This window comes from Phaethon aethereus (assembly GCF_964289735.1).
Source record: "Phaethon aethereus genome assembly, chromosome: 10".
Lineage (NCBI taxonomy): Eukaryota > Metazoa > Chordata > Aves > Phaethontiformes > Phaethontidae > Phaethon > Phaethon aethereus.
Window position 1 is genome coordinate 23305827 of NC_138586.1, and position 20118 is coordinate 23325944.

General features: G+C 46.2%; 1 protein-coding gene across 1 annotated transcript; it reads right to left on the minus strand.

The window, feature by feature from the left end:
* Positions 1–2710: 2710 nt before the first annotated feature.
* On the minus strand, positions 2711–17707 carry RAB41 (RAB41, member RAS oncogene family; the record flags this gene model as incomplete). The annotated part of the gene is made up of 8 exons (XM_082004238.1): positions 17650–17707; positions 16046–16104; positions 14275–14328; positions 8851–8956; positions 8474–8585; positions 5779–5872; positions 3333–3399; positions 2711–2775 (listed from the first exon to the last, which is right to left on the minus strand). Exons 2-8 carry the CDS (start codon positions 16073–16075, stop codon positions 2711–2713), a joined length of 528 nt encoding a protein of 175 aa, XP_081860364.1. The 5' UTR covers positions 16076–16104; positions 17650–17707.
* Positions 17708–20118: the final 2411 nt, after the last annotated feature.

Sequence of the window (20118 nt, forward strand, 5' to 3'; positions counted from 1 at the left end):
CTTGGAGGTAATTACTCGGGCGCTTTCACAGCTGTAGTGCTGACCCCCAGACTGGCTGTGGACTAACCGGAAAGAGTGGATTCTTTCCCAAGACATTCATGTCTTGGGTATCTTAATTGACACAGCAGTAACAGGGTTTGCACTGGCCACCACAGTCCATTTCATCCTCCAGAACTGATGGGACAAACAGGAAGTTACCAATTCCTGTTGGGAAAACAACAGGTCCAGCAACATTGCATTTTTTTTAGCAACTTGCAAAACAGAGTCCAAGAGTCACAAGCATTGGAGCAGCTTTCATTTGTCAATGAATAACTCCTTGGCCAGGAGGAAGGGCCTTGTGAGGGCCTGGGGAGGGGGTCCCGTCAGGGACGTTTAGGATGGTTTAAAGCCCTTCTGGTTCTAATCCCAAAGCCATGCTTACACACGGTAAGCTCGTCCATCCACCATACCCTATGCAGGACAGACATGTTAAACCTACAAGTAAAATAAGCAGAGGCAGACCCTGGCCCCTCTCCGGCAGCAGGACAGCAAAGGTGTTGGTGAAATAACTTTATTTAGTGTGATACACGGCTGTGGTCAGACAGTCCATACTCATATTAATAGTCACACTTAGTCGGCTAACAGCTAGGAGACAGCAGGGCCAGACACACACTCAATATTATACACATCCATAGAGAAGACAGCGGGAAGTGAACTATTTTATTTCACTAGTTACCCCCCAGTTAGTTAGGGTCTCCCCCCCTCCCTCCCCCCAGGTCCGTGACTTGGAACAACACAACAGCAGAGCAGTGCACACCTGCCTGTGAGAAGGGGACAGCAAAACCTGTTCTACGGCAGACACGGACACACTGACAAACATCAGCAATTCCCACACAACAGGGGTATGTACAGAGGAGGGGGCTGAGCTTCCCGCCGGCACTAGGGCTGTGGATGGGGGGTGGGGGGGAGACACACACTCCAGAGTGAAATGGGAAACAACATCCCAGCTTCCTCCTGCAGGATAGCTCACCTGGAGGGGACAGGGCTCTGGGGAATAAAAGGTCGGACACCAGCAGCGAGGTGACTTGCTGCCAGTAAGCCCACGCGGCCGGAGAGCAGCCCTGGCGCTAGGCAAGCCGGGTGCTCCTCCCGCGGGGACTGCCAGCTCCGGGTCCAAGGCTGCCCCTTCCCCTCCCGCGCTGACCCGCAGGCTTCAAAGTGCGCACGCTGTGTCAGCAACCAACAGGCATCCTGCCAGGGGAGTGTCACTAAGCACCGAACCCGCTGTCCCCACCCGTCACACTGCAGTCAGCTGCTCTCCTGCCCGCTAGCATCCCCCCATCAGCACAACATAGGCCAGGTGATGAAAAGAACAGTGAATGGCTTGCCACCATCTGACTCTTTTGTACTCCTCTGTGTCAGACAAACCTACTGACTTCTGGTTAGGACAGATGGACAAAAAAACCCCACCCAGTAAAAGTCTCTGAAGAGCTCTATTAGCACAATTATAAACTAGAGGGAGAGGGCAGGGGAAGAGATTTCCTAACCTCCAAGGTTAAGTGACACCAAATATCACTTCTTCAGCATACAATCCTCTGTTCCCCTACCCAGGTCTGACACTAAATCCCTGCCACTGCTCATCTCAGCTTTGGCAATGTTGCAACTTAAAACTATCCCAAAAGTGAAATGACTACTAGCCCCATCCCCCAGAAGCCTACTATAATGGCAGAAGCAGCTATGTACGATTTCATCAAGCAGCAACCTAGGTATGAGAGTAGAACAGCTATCACTGGCCGTCAGTCTGCTGTAGCTCTCCTGCTGCATGTCTTTCACCGCTGGCAGACAGGACCCAGGTCTCTACAAAGAACCCTGAGGATCTCTCTCCACCCAGCCTCACCTGCAAAGCCTCTGTACTCTCTTCCTTCCCCACCTCCAACAGGCAACACTTGCCGAGCGCCAATGTCCTCTGGATGGGAAAGACACTCCAACTGAGGAGAGCAGTCTTGTGGGGTGTCTCTGCTACACAAACAGGAGCAACAAGGCCAAAGCTATCAGAGTTTGGGGGTTTCTGGTGCTGTGTGTAACACGAGGAGTAAAACTCAGAAGTCGTGAGCAAGAGTTATCCAAGGTCATCCACAGAAAAGAGAAACTGAGGAGTTAATATTGTGTGTGCCCTGCAGGAAGCAAAAGCCTAGAAACAAATAACCTGTATTGTCCAAAAAGGCAAGGCCAAGTCAAACTGACTAGTTTAAAAGGAGCAGCCTTTCAACAGAGGAAGTGGGGATGCAGGACAGAGGGCTGGAGTGGACAGGGAACTAGTTAAGATGCAAGGCAGTAAGGAAGATGGAAAGCCTGCGCCCAAGCTTTACTTTTCTCTTCCCTAACTTGGTGGCTTTTCCATTGCATTCACAAGATACATCTGAGCAGACAGGCTCAAGGTGGGGAAGAGAGGGAGAAGGAGAGGAAGAGATAGAGTGTAAAGGGCACCACAGTGCCAAAGTGCAACAACATAAAAAAATAAAATAAAAGACAGGACACTCATTCTGCACTCAGGGCTCATACCATGCAGTAAGAGGGGTGGCCGGGGCTGCTCCCCACCAGTAAACAGGGAGTTCGCTCGCTTAGTAGATTGGTTTTTCAGCCCACAAAGTAGGGTTGCCTAGCCAATGAGCAGTGATGTTCTTCAGTGAGACTGGCCGGTTGGGGAATGTGCTGCTACAGAACAGGCCTGTTAGCAGGAGCACCCGCTCTCCGTTACTGGCTGCTCAGGAGGTTTCTCTAGTTTGATGTCAATCACTGCGGGAGACAAGTTAAGGAAATCACCCGGTTCAAGGAAAAGCAAGGAGGAGAGAGCAGAGAAAGGGATCAGTACCTGAAAAGGCTGTTAGCTGTCCCTTCTTGATAAGGGCAGGTGTTTCAGCAGAGCATATCCTGCCTGAACAGGATTAACTGCAAAACCAGCGGACTCAGTATGTCAAGACCATTTCAAGGATAGAGCCCAATCAGACAGGTCTGTGCACAAGACAGCCCTGTGCAAAAAGAGGAAAGTATTACGGTATTTTAAAACTATGCACATTTTATCCTAAGCTTAAGAGGAGAAAGCAAAACTTGTGCTTGCTGTTCTAAGTGGTTATGTACGTTTACAAATAGACCACAAGCAGGGTCCTCAGTTTACACCCACAGGTAATACACAGGCACCACGCTACACCGGCTGTTTCAGCCATATCTCTGCAAAACCCCAGTAAGGCCTGTCCCCACAATGTGCCAAAAAAATCAGCAAGCCCAACCAAACAAAAGGTAACTGCCAAATTCTAAGAGAAGAGGAAAAGTTACTGATGAGAAAGCAAGGATACTGTCTTCTTTGCTCTTCTCTGGTGTGCTGTCCATCCCAGGTAAGGCAGCAGCCACACGACGGAAAAGCTGAAAAGTAGCAACAGGTAAAGCTGAAGACTTGTTAGAAAAAACACGCATGTTAAAAAACATTACAGCAGATCTTAAGAGTCCAAATTGTATAAACTTGTTATGTGGGTACTTCAGCAAGCAAAGCAATGATCAACAAACGCCACAAGAATTTTACCTAAGAAATTTAACAGGTTTTATTAAAGTTATTTGATGTCTACAAAACAGTTTTATTTCACCTGTTTCTACTTGAGCAGAACATGGAATTAATTAGTAACAGTTCTTCCAGAAGAATTCTCTCCTGCACTCAGTAAGCACATCATCTATCATTTCCAGCCTCAACTGCTTTTGCACACAGCAGTGTTACAGTGCACAACTCAGGACTTCTGATAAGCAACGTCACAATGACCAAAGGTTTCAGAAGTCTATGGAGTAACACAGGTTTTACAGCCCACCCTTTCGGTTCAGTCCTGCTGCAAAACAGCCATTTCTGAGCAGAACAGCTGGCTCAAGTGAGCTGCATGTAAGCCATTAAGGATGTGCTAGAGCTGGAAAGGACTATCATATTCCCATAAAAAAAACAGAAAATGGTTTTGCATAATTTTTCAAGTCAATGCTTACAGCTCCTCCTACTGACATTAATGCAGCAGGTAACAGAATACAGACACTGCTAGGCAGTCTGGTGACAAGTGCTGCATAAAGAGCTAGAGAAATAATCAGCTAATGATGTTTTTTCTCACAGTAGCGGGGCAGAAGCTTCTCATCCACACCTCCAAATTGCGTTACTTGGAAAATCAAGCCACTGAGGTACCAGCAAGGTGCTGCAGTTAGCATCCTTTTAGTTACAGGAGTTCTCACCGCAAACACCCGCTAGGCAAATAAAGCAACAGTGAGTTAGAACCAAGGACTAAAGTGGATTCAATCCAGAAGAGCCAGAAAGAAACAAAACCGAAGTCTCCTAAATCCCATTGCGAGGCTCTCCTAGGCAGCTGGTTGCAGCAAACTGGTAAGTACGTTTCCCAGCTGACACCAAACAGAACTTAAGCTCCCTGCAGACCCCTGGACCTTACAGCTGCCTTACTCCGCAAGTTCTGTCACGCTTCAGAACCATTCCTGAACTAGTGGAGAGTGGGATGACAAGCTTATGGCAAGAGGCAATAGATGCAAACTGATATACAAGAAATTCTGTTTAAACCTAAGAAAAAAAGTTTAGAAGTTTTTTTCTACTGTACAGATAGTCAAGCACTGTGACAGGTTGCCTGGAGAGACGGAGTTTCTATCCTTTGAGATTTTCAAAACTCAACTGGAGTCAGTTCTGGGCAGCCTGCTCTGAGCATGAGGGTTGGACTAGACAATCTCCAGGTATCCCTTCCAACCTCAACTATTCTAAGATTTTCCTCTGCAGCTTGCAAACAGCAGCAGGAACTTCTACTCTAGTGCATCAGCATAAGCAATTATCCCAACTGATGTCAACACTGATTTTAGAAAACAGTGCATTAACTGTTAAGAAAAGCAAAGAGAATTTACAAAATTACGTTTGACTGGCTGCACAAAGCAGTGCCACTCCTATCCCTCGGCACATTATGGTTTTAGATTTTCCTTTTTTTCAAGGTAAGTTTGCTTAGCTTTAACAGGGAATCATTGACTTGACAGAAAAGGAGCTTCCACTACATAAAGTAGCAGCAGTGACCATTGGGCAAGAAGCATTTCAGGAGTTGACATTAAACAATACAAACAAATATCTGATGGAACATAAACCCCAAGCAGAAGCATACACACACAGAACAGTAAAGTACAGATTTCTTGTCTTCAGAACAGAAGATTGATCTACCTGTTTCACATTGTATCCAGTCTTTGCACTGGTCTCAATAAACATCACATTCAGCTCTTTGGCTCTCTGTTCACCCTCTTCTGTAGTGATTTGCCTGGACAAAGATGCAAACAGAAGCAGAAAGGAAGAATAGACAAGAAGAGTCAGATGTCTGTGACTGAGACGCTCTTCAGTGGAGGGCCACTCCACCAGCCCTTACAAGAGTGCATAGTCCACCAATGGAGACCTCAGGACCTCAGAGTCTTTCAAACCTCCAGGTCCTCCAGCTAAGAATGAAACCACCTCAGATAAGTTACCCAGGGAATGCCTGGGCTTATGACTGTTAATAACAGATGACCAGGACAGGATGAAGTTTGTGCAGTACATTTGAGCCTCATTCACAGCATCCTCAAGGGAAGGAAGGATCCCCATATGCTGCACATAGTCTCCCAAAAGTCAACAAAAGGGAACTCCACGAGGTTACAGAAAGATTTCAGAAAGGCTCCAGCAGCAAGTACAGTGCAACAGCAAGTGCTAGGCTGCTGCCTGTGAGCAAGTAATTGCATCTCTGATCAATATCCTGTACATACCTGTTTCACATTATATCCTGCGTTAGCACTGGTTTCAATATACATCATATTCAGTTCTTGGGCTTTTCTCTCACCCTCCTCTACAGAAACCTCTCTACAGCAACGAGAACAAATCGCAGGAAAAAAAAAAAAAAGAAAAATACTCCAAAAGCATTCAAAAGGAAACTGCAGGAAAAAAAACCAGCCACCAACGGAAGCAACATTAACAGGAAAAAAAACCCCCAACTTAACAGCCTGCACCAAATAAGAACAGTGTTATTTTTAGTTTAGCTTTTTGGCCTCATAACTTAACTTGCATCATCACTTGGGTTTTACCATAGGATGAATTGCTTCCAATACGCTGTATTCTATTGCAAAAAATGGGATCTAGCTCAGACTGATAGTGGCTTTGTCCAGCTTTAAAAGGCCTTAAAAGGCCCAACCTAACGCAAACCTAACTTCCTTTTAAAAGAAAGGCAAGGCAGCTTCTTTTACTGATACCTGGGTGTACGTCTTAATTCCAAAATCTAGCCTAGACTAGGACTACCGTCACCTCCATTAAACTTCTAAAATAAGAATTTCTAGTGCTACGTGAACTTCAACTGTAGCTATGTTTCAAAAAAATTTCTGGTATTTTTAATTCTTCTGGTAGTGCTGGGCCAGCTGTCCTGCACACACGCCCTACTTCACTTATGTACTATCAGGAAATGATCCAAGGCAGAAATTATCCCATCAGGTTTCCCAGTTCCTCATGAAATTGGATTTTGATAGAAATTAGAAAGCCTCAAATCTAAATGCCAGGTTATTCAGTTAGGAAGCTGCAGTTATTTCTAGCTCCCAGGAGGGCACAAGAGATACTAAGTGGTCAACATCCAGAGCCGGCTCAAGTAGAACATCTCGGATTTTGCTCAGTTGCTTTTGTAAGCCGATTTCAGAGACCAGACTAATCTGAGGTCTTGGCACCTGGAATTCTGAATCCGAATCAGCTATATACAATTTTTACCATATTTCTGAAGCTCTGAGCGCCAAGTTGTACAAAAATTTCCAAAGTGCAAGGTACAGGACACTTAGAATGGCCCCTCCACTGGAAGTGGGAAAAGCCAAATAGCTGTCACTATGTGGTAGACACAGAACACATTTATATAAGAACCGTCAGTACAAAACCCACGCGGCGCCTGGTCACAGCCTAACCTCATCCTTTTCTCCACTGACTCAAACCACTTGCCAGTATTAGAATTGTCTATGCTTTTCCTGCTAGGCACGACAAACTAAAAACTAACAGCGTGACTTCTACAGGGACAAAGGGCAAAAAGCATCTCCTGACACCATATTGTACAGCCAGGGATGCTGTCTATTGTCTCATACGAGCATTTGGACAATACCAAAACCACAAAGGAAAAAACACATTACAATACATTCTGAAGCAATATGCACACTGCAGGAGTGAGTAAAGCAAGGTCTAGAATTTAAAATGTGATAGCACCCAACAATGAAACAGTCAGATCCTTATTAGGCCCATCATCCCAAGATACAGAGTAAACAGGCAGTTCACATAATAGTCCAAGATTTTTCTGAGAAAACATTAATGTTCCACCTGTAACGCTTTTCAAGCAATTATCTTTTGATCAGAAGTGTCTTGTGAACAGACAAAGGATAAAGGTTTGATTTTATAAAACCTCGTTTCGCTGTGAGATCCAGGTGTTTCCCAGTTCCACCTTTTTGAGATGCTTTCTTTTGCATCAGATAAAAATTCCCCATCATTTCAATACTCCATATGACCTATGACACATGAAGGACACATTTTAGACTACCTGGTGTATGTGAAGATGTTTCAGTTTCAAGTATTAGGACTGTAAGGAACTGCATGGCTTACTCCATCTTCCCTTTGCCAACTACTACTGACAATAACCATTAAAATAAAAATCTTTCCTTATCTACACTGTTCCTGATGTCTTCATAAAGAATTAAAATCTCTGAAAACATTAAACAAAGCTTTTGCTAAATCAACAATCAGAAGAATTTGAAATAGAAATGCAAAAGCACAAGCCTGTGGTCTTCTAAGAAGCTATTACATTGGTTATGTTGGTTGAAGTGGCACTTAGGATTAAGAGTTTTAAAAGCAAAATGCTTTGACATGTCCCAAAACATTAAGTCCGTGTGATTTTCAGGGTCTAATTAAGTTTCTGCATCTCTTGGGGAAGTCTGCTCTTGCTAATCTAGTTTCATCTCACACATGCACAACATCACAGTTTGTGTTATGTATGACATGAAACTTATGCTCGGAGGGAAACCTTTTACATTGATGCTGTAAAAGCTCCTGTCACATTTTGTAACAAGAAGAAACTTTACTGTGAACTTACAGTTGCACACACAGAAAGGGTCACGTAAATAGGATTATTGAAAAAAAGGCTTTCGCAAGACATCTTTCTGGCTTTATCTCAGCATGAAAAGAAAAATCAGACAAAACACACTATTGGGAAACATGGTATAGAGATAATATAAGTAAAAGGAATTTTTTTAGGTGGGTTTGTTTTAACCAAAACTATTTGTAGAATAGCAAAAGGGAATAACTTTGCATATGCTGAAACCAGAAACACAAATTTCACAACACGCTATTTATGCTTCGTTTAAAATCAAGTTGTTTTGGACAAACTAGTTGGCCAGTTCCTTGCTTTTACTGGTCAGGGCAGCAAGGCCGCCAGCTCCCCTCCATTACCTCTTGTCTGCCAGGTCAGTTTTGTTCCCCACCAACATGATGATGACATCGCTTCCTCTCTCTGTCCGAACGTCATCAATCCACTTGGAGGTTTGCTGGAAAGAATTCAAGTCTGCAGGGAAGAATCAAATGGGAGTGCTGAGGATAAAACTTCTTTTTGGAGAGGGAGAATGCTATGCCTGTACTCAGGTGCTTCTCCAGATCTCCCCACACCACGTATAAATGACCCATAAACTGTTTTCTGCTCAGACAGAAAAACAGGGCAGGGAAAAAAAGTTTCTAATGTTAACCATCTTTTTGCAGAACATCTGGCTAGAACTTACTAGTTCTGCTTACATGTAGTACTTCAAATGACGAGACACCAAAGCATCACTCACTTGTAATGTCATAGACTACCACAGCAATAGTGGAGTCGCGGATGTAGCTGGGAATGAGACTGCGGAACCGCTCCTGGCCTGCTGTGTCCCAAAGCTGCAGCCGAACCTGCTGGTACCAGGCCAGGGAGAGCAGAGAGAAAGAGAGAGAGAGCAAGAGAGAAAAGAAAGGAGGAAACTGTCCTTTAGAGAAAAGGCCATTTCTAGAATTAACTGTATGCAGCTCAGTCTGAGAAGCTGAGGTTGTAATGTTGCCCCAAATACCCAAATGACACAGAAGTTGTCTTTTCTGACTCTGATTGTAGATAATGTGCTTTAATTACCTCCTTTGCTTCCCTAGAGATTCTGCTACGCCCAAAGAGCTCTAGGTATGGCTACTACCTCACTGCTGATAGTGGTAGCTAACAAGTAATGCAGAGCTGTTCTTCCTGGTCTACACAGGATTATGCATGGCATTTCCACAGGACTCCTAGCCTACAGCATCTCAGATCAAAGCTTTTTGGGCAATTCCCACATGACAGACATGCTATTCCGTCAGCCCAGACACCATATAGTAAAACAGCATCCATTCTCCAGCATCAATCATCCAGAAGATGGCAATGGGGATTTTCATGCATGATTAAGGCAATCAATAACTTAACTTCCAGCAGAAAGAAAAGGAAATGTTTTACGCCATTGGCTTCATGTGACACAAAGGGCATCAGGTTCTCCCTTTCCGATAAACACAAGAGTCAGAAACAAGCACAAATGCTACAAGAGGTACAGTTTGATCTCCAGAAGCACAGCTATGCCCAAACACAAATTGACCTATTACATATGATAGCTCTAAGGTCTCGGACCTGCCTATTTGACACAGCAACGGTCAAAACATGCCCAACTACCACAGTGAATCCTAAACAAAAGCTTTTCACATTGGGAGCGATACCACTTCCTTCCCAGTCATTACCACACACAGCTAGCTGTACCAGTAGCGCCACACTGCCAGAAAACAAGATTGCTATTGGCGTTCTCAACAGGCATGAGTTTCACAGGAGGGCACATCGTGGTTCCCAGCTTAATTACATGCATTGGTTAGATGTACTAACAAAGCCACTTGTTCAGCAATGAGGGAGAGCAGCTGGTTATGCACAGAACAGCGGTTAATAAGGCGGCTTGCAGGGGACTGGCTACAAGGGAGAAAGCGGTTTCAGCAGGGCAAATAATTGGCTTGTTTAGAAGAGAAACAGAGGCTGGACAGAGCACATGTCTGCAAAGTGTCTTGCTACAAGCAGATTCAAAACAACATCGTAGCTGCATCAGCCTATGTAAATCTGATACCCTGGGGCTTAAAGAAGATTAGGGCTTATAGGCAAAGCAATTAACTCATGCCTCATTTTGAAGGCAGTCTTGATTACAAAAGCAAAAGTCAGGGCTCTTCACTACCCCAGGAAACTCAGGGTGACAAACTCCAAACACCTGGACAATATTACACCAGTGCTGGCAGATCAGACTGATTATCCAGCCCAGCTGTAGTATGGACTTTACCATGGATCTCTCCACAGGACACTTGCATTTCAAGATACCCAGCTGATTAACAATAACTAAGCAATTTCTCTTTTTCTCCTCAGCTCCCCACATGCTAACTAACAGCTCTTCTCTACTAGTTAAGAGTATCTTGGCTGGTACTTAAGTATGTCCTACAGGACTGTCTGTTTTACACTACCATGACCAGCATTAACTCACCGAAGACTATCTGAGGTTCCAAAATACAGTTACCACTAAAGACAATGCAAATAGATAGCTCTTCAGAGTGGTAAGGGAAACTGTGTTTTCCTAATCACTCTAGTGTTCACCATCATCATGCCCTCAGAAGTACACAAGCATGTTCCTTCAATAACACAAGAAAACTGAAAGCCTTTCAGTCAGTAAGACTAGAACAAAGAGCAGTAACAAGAAAAAAATTAAATTATCTCAAAAGATCAGACCATTACCAACGTATGATGAGATCAGCTATCACTTAATTATTTCTGACATGTCTGGAAGCCATTAAGAACAGCCTGGACTGGCAAAATTTTTCCACGTGCCTGGATAAACAGCATCCTATACCTGTCACAACAGGGGGTAGAAAAGATGTCAACCTATGCAGTCTGCCACGCCACCTCACTGCTTCCAGCATAAATCATCACATCTCAACACTCCTCAAAACCCAAGCAGATCACTTCAGTTTTACATGAGTTTGCACCAAACCAGAAATCCTTCCAGAGTCAACTACTTAAGCTATAGGACTGGGAGAAAGACCATGTAATTATTTGCCCTCAACAGGACAGATAAATCATAACAGAAGTTTGTTATTTGTTAAGGACTTCAGCTAACCAAAGTGAAACAAACCCCTGGTCTGTAAAACCTCACTATAATCTAAAGTTTCTGACAGAATAAAGGTGGGCCAGGGGTTTTTCATCTGCATTACATTCTTTACTTAGATTTTTGTCCACATGGTGTTGGCTCATTGGTATAAATCCTGTCTAGATATTTATGCTGGTACTGTAGCTTAACCAAAAAAGACAGATCAAGTGGAATCAACAGCAAGGAGTTATAATGAAATAATTGTATTCATATTGTCCTATCTTAAACTAAAATATGCATGACGAGTTATAGAGAATTTCCCTCTAAGCTTGTTTGTTCTTTAGAAATTATTGTAGTTACATTTATTCTCTTTCAAAAGCTCTGCCATTACTCATATGAATCACCAGCTCTCTTCATAGCTTTTATTTAGATGGGTGTTGAACTGTTTTACCTACTCTGACAGTGTTCCTTTGCTTGAGCATCTGAAGTTGTTACTTGTATTACCTCTCTAGTTATTCAGAAAGGAAAAAAAAATCATTCTGAGGACTAGGCAAAAAACCAAACCAACCACATCCAAAGCAGAAAAAATAAAAAGCTTTCCAAAGGCTACCAATCACCTTTCATTCCCATCAGCACAAACCCATGGGAAGTCACAAATCCTATTCACCTACCTGCCAATCCTCTGTGTATCACTTCCATCGTTTGAACTTTGAGCAGGTTAAACAATTCCCCAGTTTTTGTATTATGGGATGGAGTTACTGTTGGTTGTGGGGGAAGATGCTCAGCTACTTCCCCACAGCCCACAAAACACCTACAGTCCTGGGGCCAATGGCCTGTCTTAGCTCCTTTCAGATAACACCACCGCTTCCAACACATAACAAGTACATGATAAAAGCAAGGTCCCTGCAGACACTCCAGCTCAATACCTACTTGTAATGTCAAAGACAATGACAGCCACAGCAGAGTCACGGATGTAGCTGGGAATGAGGCTGCGGAACCTCTCCTGGCCGGCTGTATCCCACAGCTGCAGCCTGATCTGGGAAATGGAAAAGTGTAGGGGAAGAGGGAATGGGAAGAGCAGGAAAATGGAAAACAAAACCAAAACTGAAGTGAAATAAAAATAAAAAAAAAATTGCAAGGCAAAAATAATGCAACAAAAGGAAAGTTAAAATGGAACAGAAATGTGAAAAGAGCCAGCGACACTTCTAACCACATTCTTGCAGTAACCTCAGCCTAGCACGTCTGAGAATCCTCCCTCCCTCCACAAGCCCATTAATAACTCACACATATGAACACATTCTTCCATTTAATCGTAAAACCAAGGTATCCATAAAAAATACCTTCTCACACTTCTGCTAACGAGGGGAATAAGCATACATACCTCAGTGCATCCTGCCATGTCAGCACTCTGGCTATATAAGGGCCACAGAAGCAGACTGCAGCCTACAGCTAGGCTAGATGCGGTGACTCCTAACCGTAACGACTACACCACCCAGCCACTGATTAACCCACTGGAAAGCCTGATGTGGTGAAACGTAGTAGTGGGGTACAAGCCAGAACAGCAAACACCCTCTAGACTGGCTTATCTGGTGCTCAAATCCAACAAGGCTGGGAAGATGTTGAGACACAGAAAAGGAAATACTACGCGGTCTTTCAAGAATGAGGTTGTAGCCGTAACATGTCAGCCTGAATGGTCAGGATTAAGGGTGGGGCTTCTCCTGGCCCCAGTTCACTTAGTGCCACAGGTGACAATGGACTGGCAACATCCTGGAAATGGCATACCTACAGTTGTCCTCTGTGGGAGGCTACAGGAGATGGTTCTGAAGAACCCAACTCCACATATATCTGTCCCTTCTGCTGGCTAGTACATACTACCCAGGCCATGTTCAGAGCTGAGCTGGCACAGCTATGATTTCAGGACTATTATTTGATGTAAGGACATATCAAGTATGCCAAAGCATACGCCACAGTTAGAGGCTTAGCATTCTTCACTTAAAGCACAGCAGTCAAAGCCTATTGCAAAGTACAGCATTAGCCATATCTGAGAAATTATTTCAATGTCTGAATTTTCCTAGCTTGTGTGCTTGTATTTCTTCCTCCTCTTATCTACATTCAACACCTCTGTGTTATTTAAACAGGCTTTATGAGCTCCGTGGACCACTTACATAATCAGGAAAGCTAACAGTATATCCAACATTGGAAAGAAAATGCTATTTTCTGGATAGCAGAACACAGCACATAGGCATTCCAACTTGCCTTCAGAGGTGTCAAGTAGAATTCCCATGATCTTTTTCTTCTTCTGCCACTGCCAGCACCATTGAAGAAAGTTATCCAAGTAGTTTCGCCCAAACAAAGGTTAATCAAGGTCATTTCTAATAGTGAATCACTGGTAAGATGGCAGAGAAGCACTCAAACTCACCGCACACACTGGGCTGAGACTTCTTCAGAAGCCACAGACCCAGAGCAACACAAGGTATTCCATCGCACCACAAGCCCCGGCCTCCCCCCAATAGTTTCATACTTCTCAGCCAGTAGTAAAACAAGCAAAGAGGCAAGTACCAGCAAAATATGAACCAATGAAAAGACAAAGACTGAAAGCCAGAAGAGGGATGGGAGGGATGTCTTTATGCAAACAGGAATCTCATGCAAGCTAAATCCAAAATTGCTTTATTAACAGAACATCAGAACTGTGTTACAAAAGGAGCCTTTCTACACGGAGGAACTATGCCACCACTGGTAATCGTGAATGACTTCAAGACTTGGAACTTCTTGGTCTGCTCACACCCATTTACACTGATAATCCCAGAGGCAGAGCTGCAAATTTTGGGAGGAAACTATGCCTAAGGTACATACAGACACAGCCCATTCCCTGGGATATGGACATTAGCTTGCCTCAATTTTGCATGAAAGATTCTGACTTCTTTCTAGAGGTATCAGATATTAACAAGTAACAGAAACAGGGGAGCAGGTCACTGATTTGATCCAACAAAGGCTGTCCCTCCGAAGGCTGCTGTGGGATTGCAGCAGCCGTTGGAGGAACCGCCAGGCGAGACAGCACGCGCAGCAACTGCGACTCCCATGCTATCACACAGATGCCTCACTTACCGTGCGATCTTCAAGATACATTGTTTTTGACAGGAAATCAATTCCAATAGTCGCCTGGAAAGAAGAAAAGCATTAGTAACTTCAACTTGCCCTCCAGCATCTGCAAATCAGATCTTTCTATACAAACTCTCAGAAATGCTCACAAACTTATAATTAAGCTGTTGAAGTCATCTGCCTTCAATAGAGTTGATAAAAACAATGCAATCGGGATATCTGCACCATCTTCATTTCACATCATTCTTCCAACGCTTCTCAACTGCATAAGAACCTCCAAGTCTGGATTTTAGCCTCAGATATTCATGCATCTTAACACATATCGTATCTGAACTGGCATCTTATTCTGGCCTACCGCAATTCAGTCTGGTAAGAATTATCTTATTAGAAATAATCAAAAGGTAGACCAAATTACATATATAGATTGCAGGCAACTGTGCTGAAAGCTAAAAGGCAATGTTTATTCAGGGCTTTCCATTTCAGAATGTGCTTCCTTTCCAGCGACATTCAGGAGCTTCATTCCCCAGGCAGTTCTTCTCTCTCTAAGTCTCCTTCCATTCACGTTCCCATTGCTGTACAGCAATTCCGGTACAAAGACATTTAAAGTAATTTATTAAGTTAGATGTGCTCCCAAGCACTTAAATCAAGCAGATGTCCTACCCTTCGTAACCCTGCGAAACAGGAGACAGGCCACCAGTGTAACAGACTGTAGTATTTTAGACAGATTATCTTCAGTCTTAACAAACACAGGCAGCATAACATGTTCTGGAAGGTCTCCACCAGAACGTGAACCATTTAACATCAGAAGAGATCACAACAGTCAGTTTCTGTAGGTAGTACTTATTTCTGGGAGTCCTATTTTCTGCAGTCAGGACATGGTTTATACCAACTAGAATAAGCACAGATATCCAGAAGAGCACCTTACAAAAGTCAGTAAAGGAAACACAGAAAGCACAAGAGGATCCAGTTCCAGTGAATAACTTGTCCTCAGAAAACAATCTTCCTTCCTCTTCCAGCTTAAAATTACTCCAGTCTAAACCAGTAGCTCTTTCTGGCCTGAATTAAGGGAGAACACCATAGTCTCATCTTCCTTAAAGATATTTGTCATTCTTTTGAAATACTGATAAATGCTTTTGATGCAACTATCTCTTCCTGAAAACTTCAGGCCTCTTACACACCTTCAGCTTTTCATCTGCAGCCTCTTCATCCCTACCCTACTCTTTTCGTGCCAAGATTTCCCCTGCCTGTTTCTATCTATAGCCTTTCAGTTAAAAAAAAAAAAAATTGTAATAACAAAAAAAAGTTGAGCAAGAGAATGATGAATTCTTGCAGATCTATCTATGTGCTTTGGACTCAGATGCTAGAGGCCAAGACCTATCAAAAGCATGTTCATATCTTATTCTTCCTCTCCGTTTCCTGAGACTTCCATATCCATCGTCAAGCATCCTGACCATTGTCTTCTCCATAAACCAATGTTTCTCCCCATTTTCCTCAAGGCTTCTCACATATCCAGGCAGGATCTAAACCTTGCTGCTTTTTTCCGCACTGTAATTCCTGACATCATACTAGATGCTTGGGCTTAAGCATCATGAAGTCTCATCTGCATTCCAAGGCACACTGCAATCTTACATATGATATTGAAGTGACATCTCATGGGGAAATGTGCTTGCCCCTAACAGTTCTCACAGGCATACATTTTAACAGCATGGAATAGATTTACATATATATATGTAAATATATATATATATGTTAAGAAAAAAAAAATACTACCACATACCTGGTAAGTATTGTCAAAACTGTCATACATAAACCTGGTGATCAGAGAGGTCTTCCCAACTACAAAAGAAGAGAAAAATTACTTTTAAGCAGCAGCGGGAAAAAAAACCCACTGCTTTGGGAGTGACATGTTGGTAGCGCCACTCATCAGAATGAAGTTGCAAACCTAAGGATATTTCCCAGCTACATCCCCCTGTGAAATAACCAGCTAAGAAATTCATTCGCAAAATGACAGAAGTATGTCAAGCCAAATCAATCTCAGTAGGTCAAAAATTAATCCTGATGAAAACCTGATCCTCAAATTAGGTATGTTGCGATGCATGTGACAAAGAACTATATGTTTGCTTTAAGCAAGCAATAAATCTGCTTTGTTATTCATATTTTGCTACTTATGTAATCACCAAGCCTTGGACTTCTAGACACAAACATCAAAACAAGATGCAGTGATGGCCTGGACACTGTTTAGCTGCCTCTGGCTGGATAGAAAAGCAAGATTCAAGGCTTATATCCTTCCTTCATAACAAGATTTTAGATACAGAGTAAACTTGAGAGGCTTGCTTAAAAACTTTAAATTTATGTCTCCAAATATTATCAAGAGACAAAGTGCAGAACTGACATGAAATGGGAACCAAAGATAAGATCTCCCATTCTCTCTCAGGAAGCTGGAGGAAGCCAAGAAAAATTCAAAGGACATGGATAGAAGAGAAGAGGGAAAAGGAATAAACTGCCTAGAAAGGTGGTGAAATTGTGAACATTGGAGAGGGTTGAAAACAGGTTAGACCAATGTCTGCCAGCAGCAGTCCATCCCACCTCGGTAAGGCAGGAGAATTAGACAACTTTTGGAAATTCCTACAAGACCTACAGTTCTGTGACTGCGGAGGAGGTAAGTTGTAAGAGATCTGAAGAGAGTAACACAGCAAAGAATACCACAGTTTCAAGAAAAAGATACAACCCATCCATATATTACGAGAAAAAAAGTACAAAAGGAAGGCACCTTCCAGGTAAAACAAAAAAAAACCCCGAAGACGTGAGGGAGGCAACAGCCACGCCACACAAACAGCACTGCTTTGCCATTTACTTTCTCTCCCCAGCGTATGCCACGCACTCGGTGTGGACACGGCAAGAGACACAACACACGGGGCGGAGCGGCACCGTGACAGCCTCCGCATTTCTCCCAGACGCCAGCAAGGCCCAGCCGCCCGCCCGGCCCCGCCGAGCCCCCCTCCTCCCCACAGCACGGCTGCGGGCCAGGCCCGGGAGGAGGCCCGGCCCCAGCAGGCAGGTAGCCAGGCCCGCCGGGCAAGGCAGTCCGCCTAAGCACTGCCAACGGGCTCGCCAGGCCCGCGCCTGGCGAGGCCTAAGGCCAGACCACGGCGGGGCCGCCCCTCCCTCGGGCGGGCACCCGCGGGCCACTGCCTCCCTCCGGGCAGAGAAAGGCCGTTAACGGTTCCTCGTCCGCCGCCGCCGCCTCAAGACCCTCACGCCTCCCCACCGCCCAGCCCTTCACCCATCCTCACCCCCCGGGAGCCTTCAGCGCTTCCTCACCCCCCCATCACACACCGCCGGGCCCCTAACAGTTCCTGGCCGCCGCCGCCGCCCGCTCACCGCTCTGCTCGCCCAGAAAGACGAGCTTGAACTTCCTCAGGGGGTTCCCGAACTCGCCGCCGCTGCCGGGGGCGGACATGGCGGCGCGGGGAGGCCGAGCTGGAGCCGTGACTGAGGAGAAGGAGACACCGCCGAGCGCACACCGGCACCGCCGCCACCGCCCCGCCTGCCGCGCGTCACTTCCGACGACGTCACACACAACGGCACTCCGCCCCACCCCCGGGGCGGGCGGTTACCATGGTGCTGCGCCGGTTTCCGGGAATGGTGGCGGTCGCGGCCGCCGCTGAGGCCCGTACCGGGGGAGCTCGGCCGGGAGCGGCCGCCGGCGGCTCTTCCGGCACCTCGCCCTCCCGCCGAGACCTGCGGCAGCCCGCCCGGCCGGGCGGAGGCACCGGCTGCCCGCTCCGGGCTCTCCTACGGCGCCGGGGTGTTCCCCGTGCCCCGGCAGCACGACACGGAGCCAGCACCGGGCCACTGGGGCGGGTTTATTTATTTATAACGGTGTCACAGAGTATTGCATAACGCAGGCAAACGACAAACACGCTGATGGCGGTGCTCGGCCGGGCTCCGGCGCACCCTCCCTGTCCCCTGTCCCCGTCCCCTCGCTGGCACCCACGGGGGCAAGGAATTGGGAACCCCGTCCCGCACGCAGTCGGGCTTACCGGCCCGGTGATAGTGGGAGGTGATGCAGCGGCTCCCACCGCCGCAACCAGGGCTTGGAGTCGGTACAAGGAGCCCGGGGGAGGAGGGTGTACCTAGGGGAATACATCGCACCGAGCGTAGAGGGCTGAGGTGTCTGCACCATGTGTGGTGCGGCAGGAAACGCGCTACGGGCATCTATGTGCCAAACCGGGGCCTGTGGGACCGGTGGCTGTCCGTGCGAGCAGGCAGCAGGTTAGCTTTCCTCTTTCTCAGCCTCCTCCTTCTCTTCGTCGTCGTCTTTCTCCCCCTTGAGTTTATGGCGAGCGAATTCCTCGATGACGATGTCCTCCTCGCTGGAAGGGGAGAGCAGGGCGTGGTGAGCCCCGGGAAGGCGGCCGTGGGGAGCCCGTGGTCCGGCTGCCCGGGCTGTGTGGCAGCGGAGAGGGCGAAACCCCTGCTGACACCCAAACCCTGCTCCTACTAGGGACAGTGCACAAATCCTGCTGGTGCTCGCCCCAGCCCTGCCACCCCATTCGCTGCAGGGACCAGTCAGGTCTCTACGAGCCACAGCCTGACCCGAGCATGCAAATCCAGGACAGATCGCTGGCTCGGCTGCCAGCCTGTGTGACCAGAGAAGCTGGCGAGAGCAACTGCAACTTTTGGCGGTTTTTTTTTTTTAAGATAATGTTTTGCATTGTCAAGGGAAAAAGGGGAAGGAAAAGAAATTAAAGTGGAGACAAAGAGATTAGTTACCTCCTTGCGAAAGGCAAGTGGCAGATGACATCAAGGGAGAGCCGCAAAATGAAAAGTGGGGGAAGGAAATGGAAAAAAAAGAGTCAGCAAAACCAATTCAAAAGCCTGCAAATGTGAAAGGACTTGGCAAAACCTACAGGAGCAATGGTGGGGATAGGCTAAAAGAATTCTTCCTCTGGAAGTTTAAATATCCTCACTGAGCTGGGAAACTGATAGGCTTTGCTGTGAAAGCCTTGCAGTTGCAGCCTGCGTTTCCAGGCTGCAAATCCCAGCGCTCGTGTCCCATTGCAGTGCGTAACCAGACACAAAAACAGCCTTTTGGGCCTTTGCAAGCAAGGACCAGCTGCGGGGCTGGTTGGCGGCCGGGGCTGCCAGGCATGGCTGCCAGGAATGGGTTTGGCACGCTGCACCTTCCCGCGGGAGAGCAACCCCCAGCTGTGGCTGGAGTAAGCTCATGTCGTGGGAGGAGAAGAGGACTCTGGCACTGGGGAGCATGCGAGGGCACGGGGCTGCGACCGGCAGTGCTTCCAGCAGCCGAGGGACCTCAGCGCAGGGCAAGGATGTAACCTCAAGCTGGAATGGGGCATCACATCCATCTGCGATGGATCTGATGGATGTTAGACAAAACTTTAGTTTAAGGTTTAAGGAAACATCTCTTTACCTTGGCTTATCTGTAGTCCATGGATAAGCAAAGCACAGGGAGGCAAGGATTAGAAAAGAGACAGACATGCAAGTTAGTACAGAAAGGACATTTCAACTAAACATCTCTTAATGCTCAGGTGCTTTTCCAGAGGGATGTCGGGATGGGTGGCAGCTGGGGAGCCAAGCTTCTCCCATGGCTGGTCCCGGACAGTGGGTGGCTGCCACGCAGCCCGGCGCAGCTCTGACCCTCCCACAGCCATGGATGCTGGGGCAGAGCAGGGCCCTTTGCACAGAGGTGGCTGCCTCAGGTTTGCTTTTACCAGTTCCCTCTGGACGGGGACTGCCCCTTCCTCCTCGGCATTTCAGCAGCATCCCAGGCACTACTTACTGTCCACAGGCTTCGGGTGCATCAGGATGACAGGCAGCTCGACA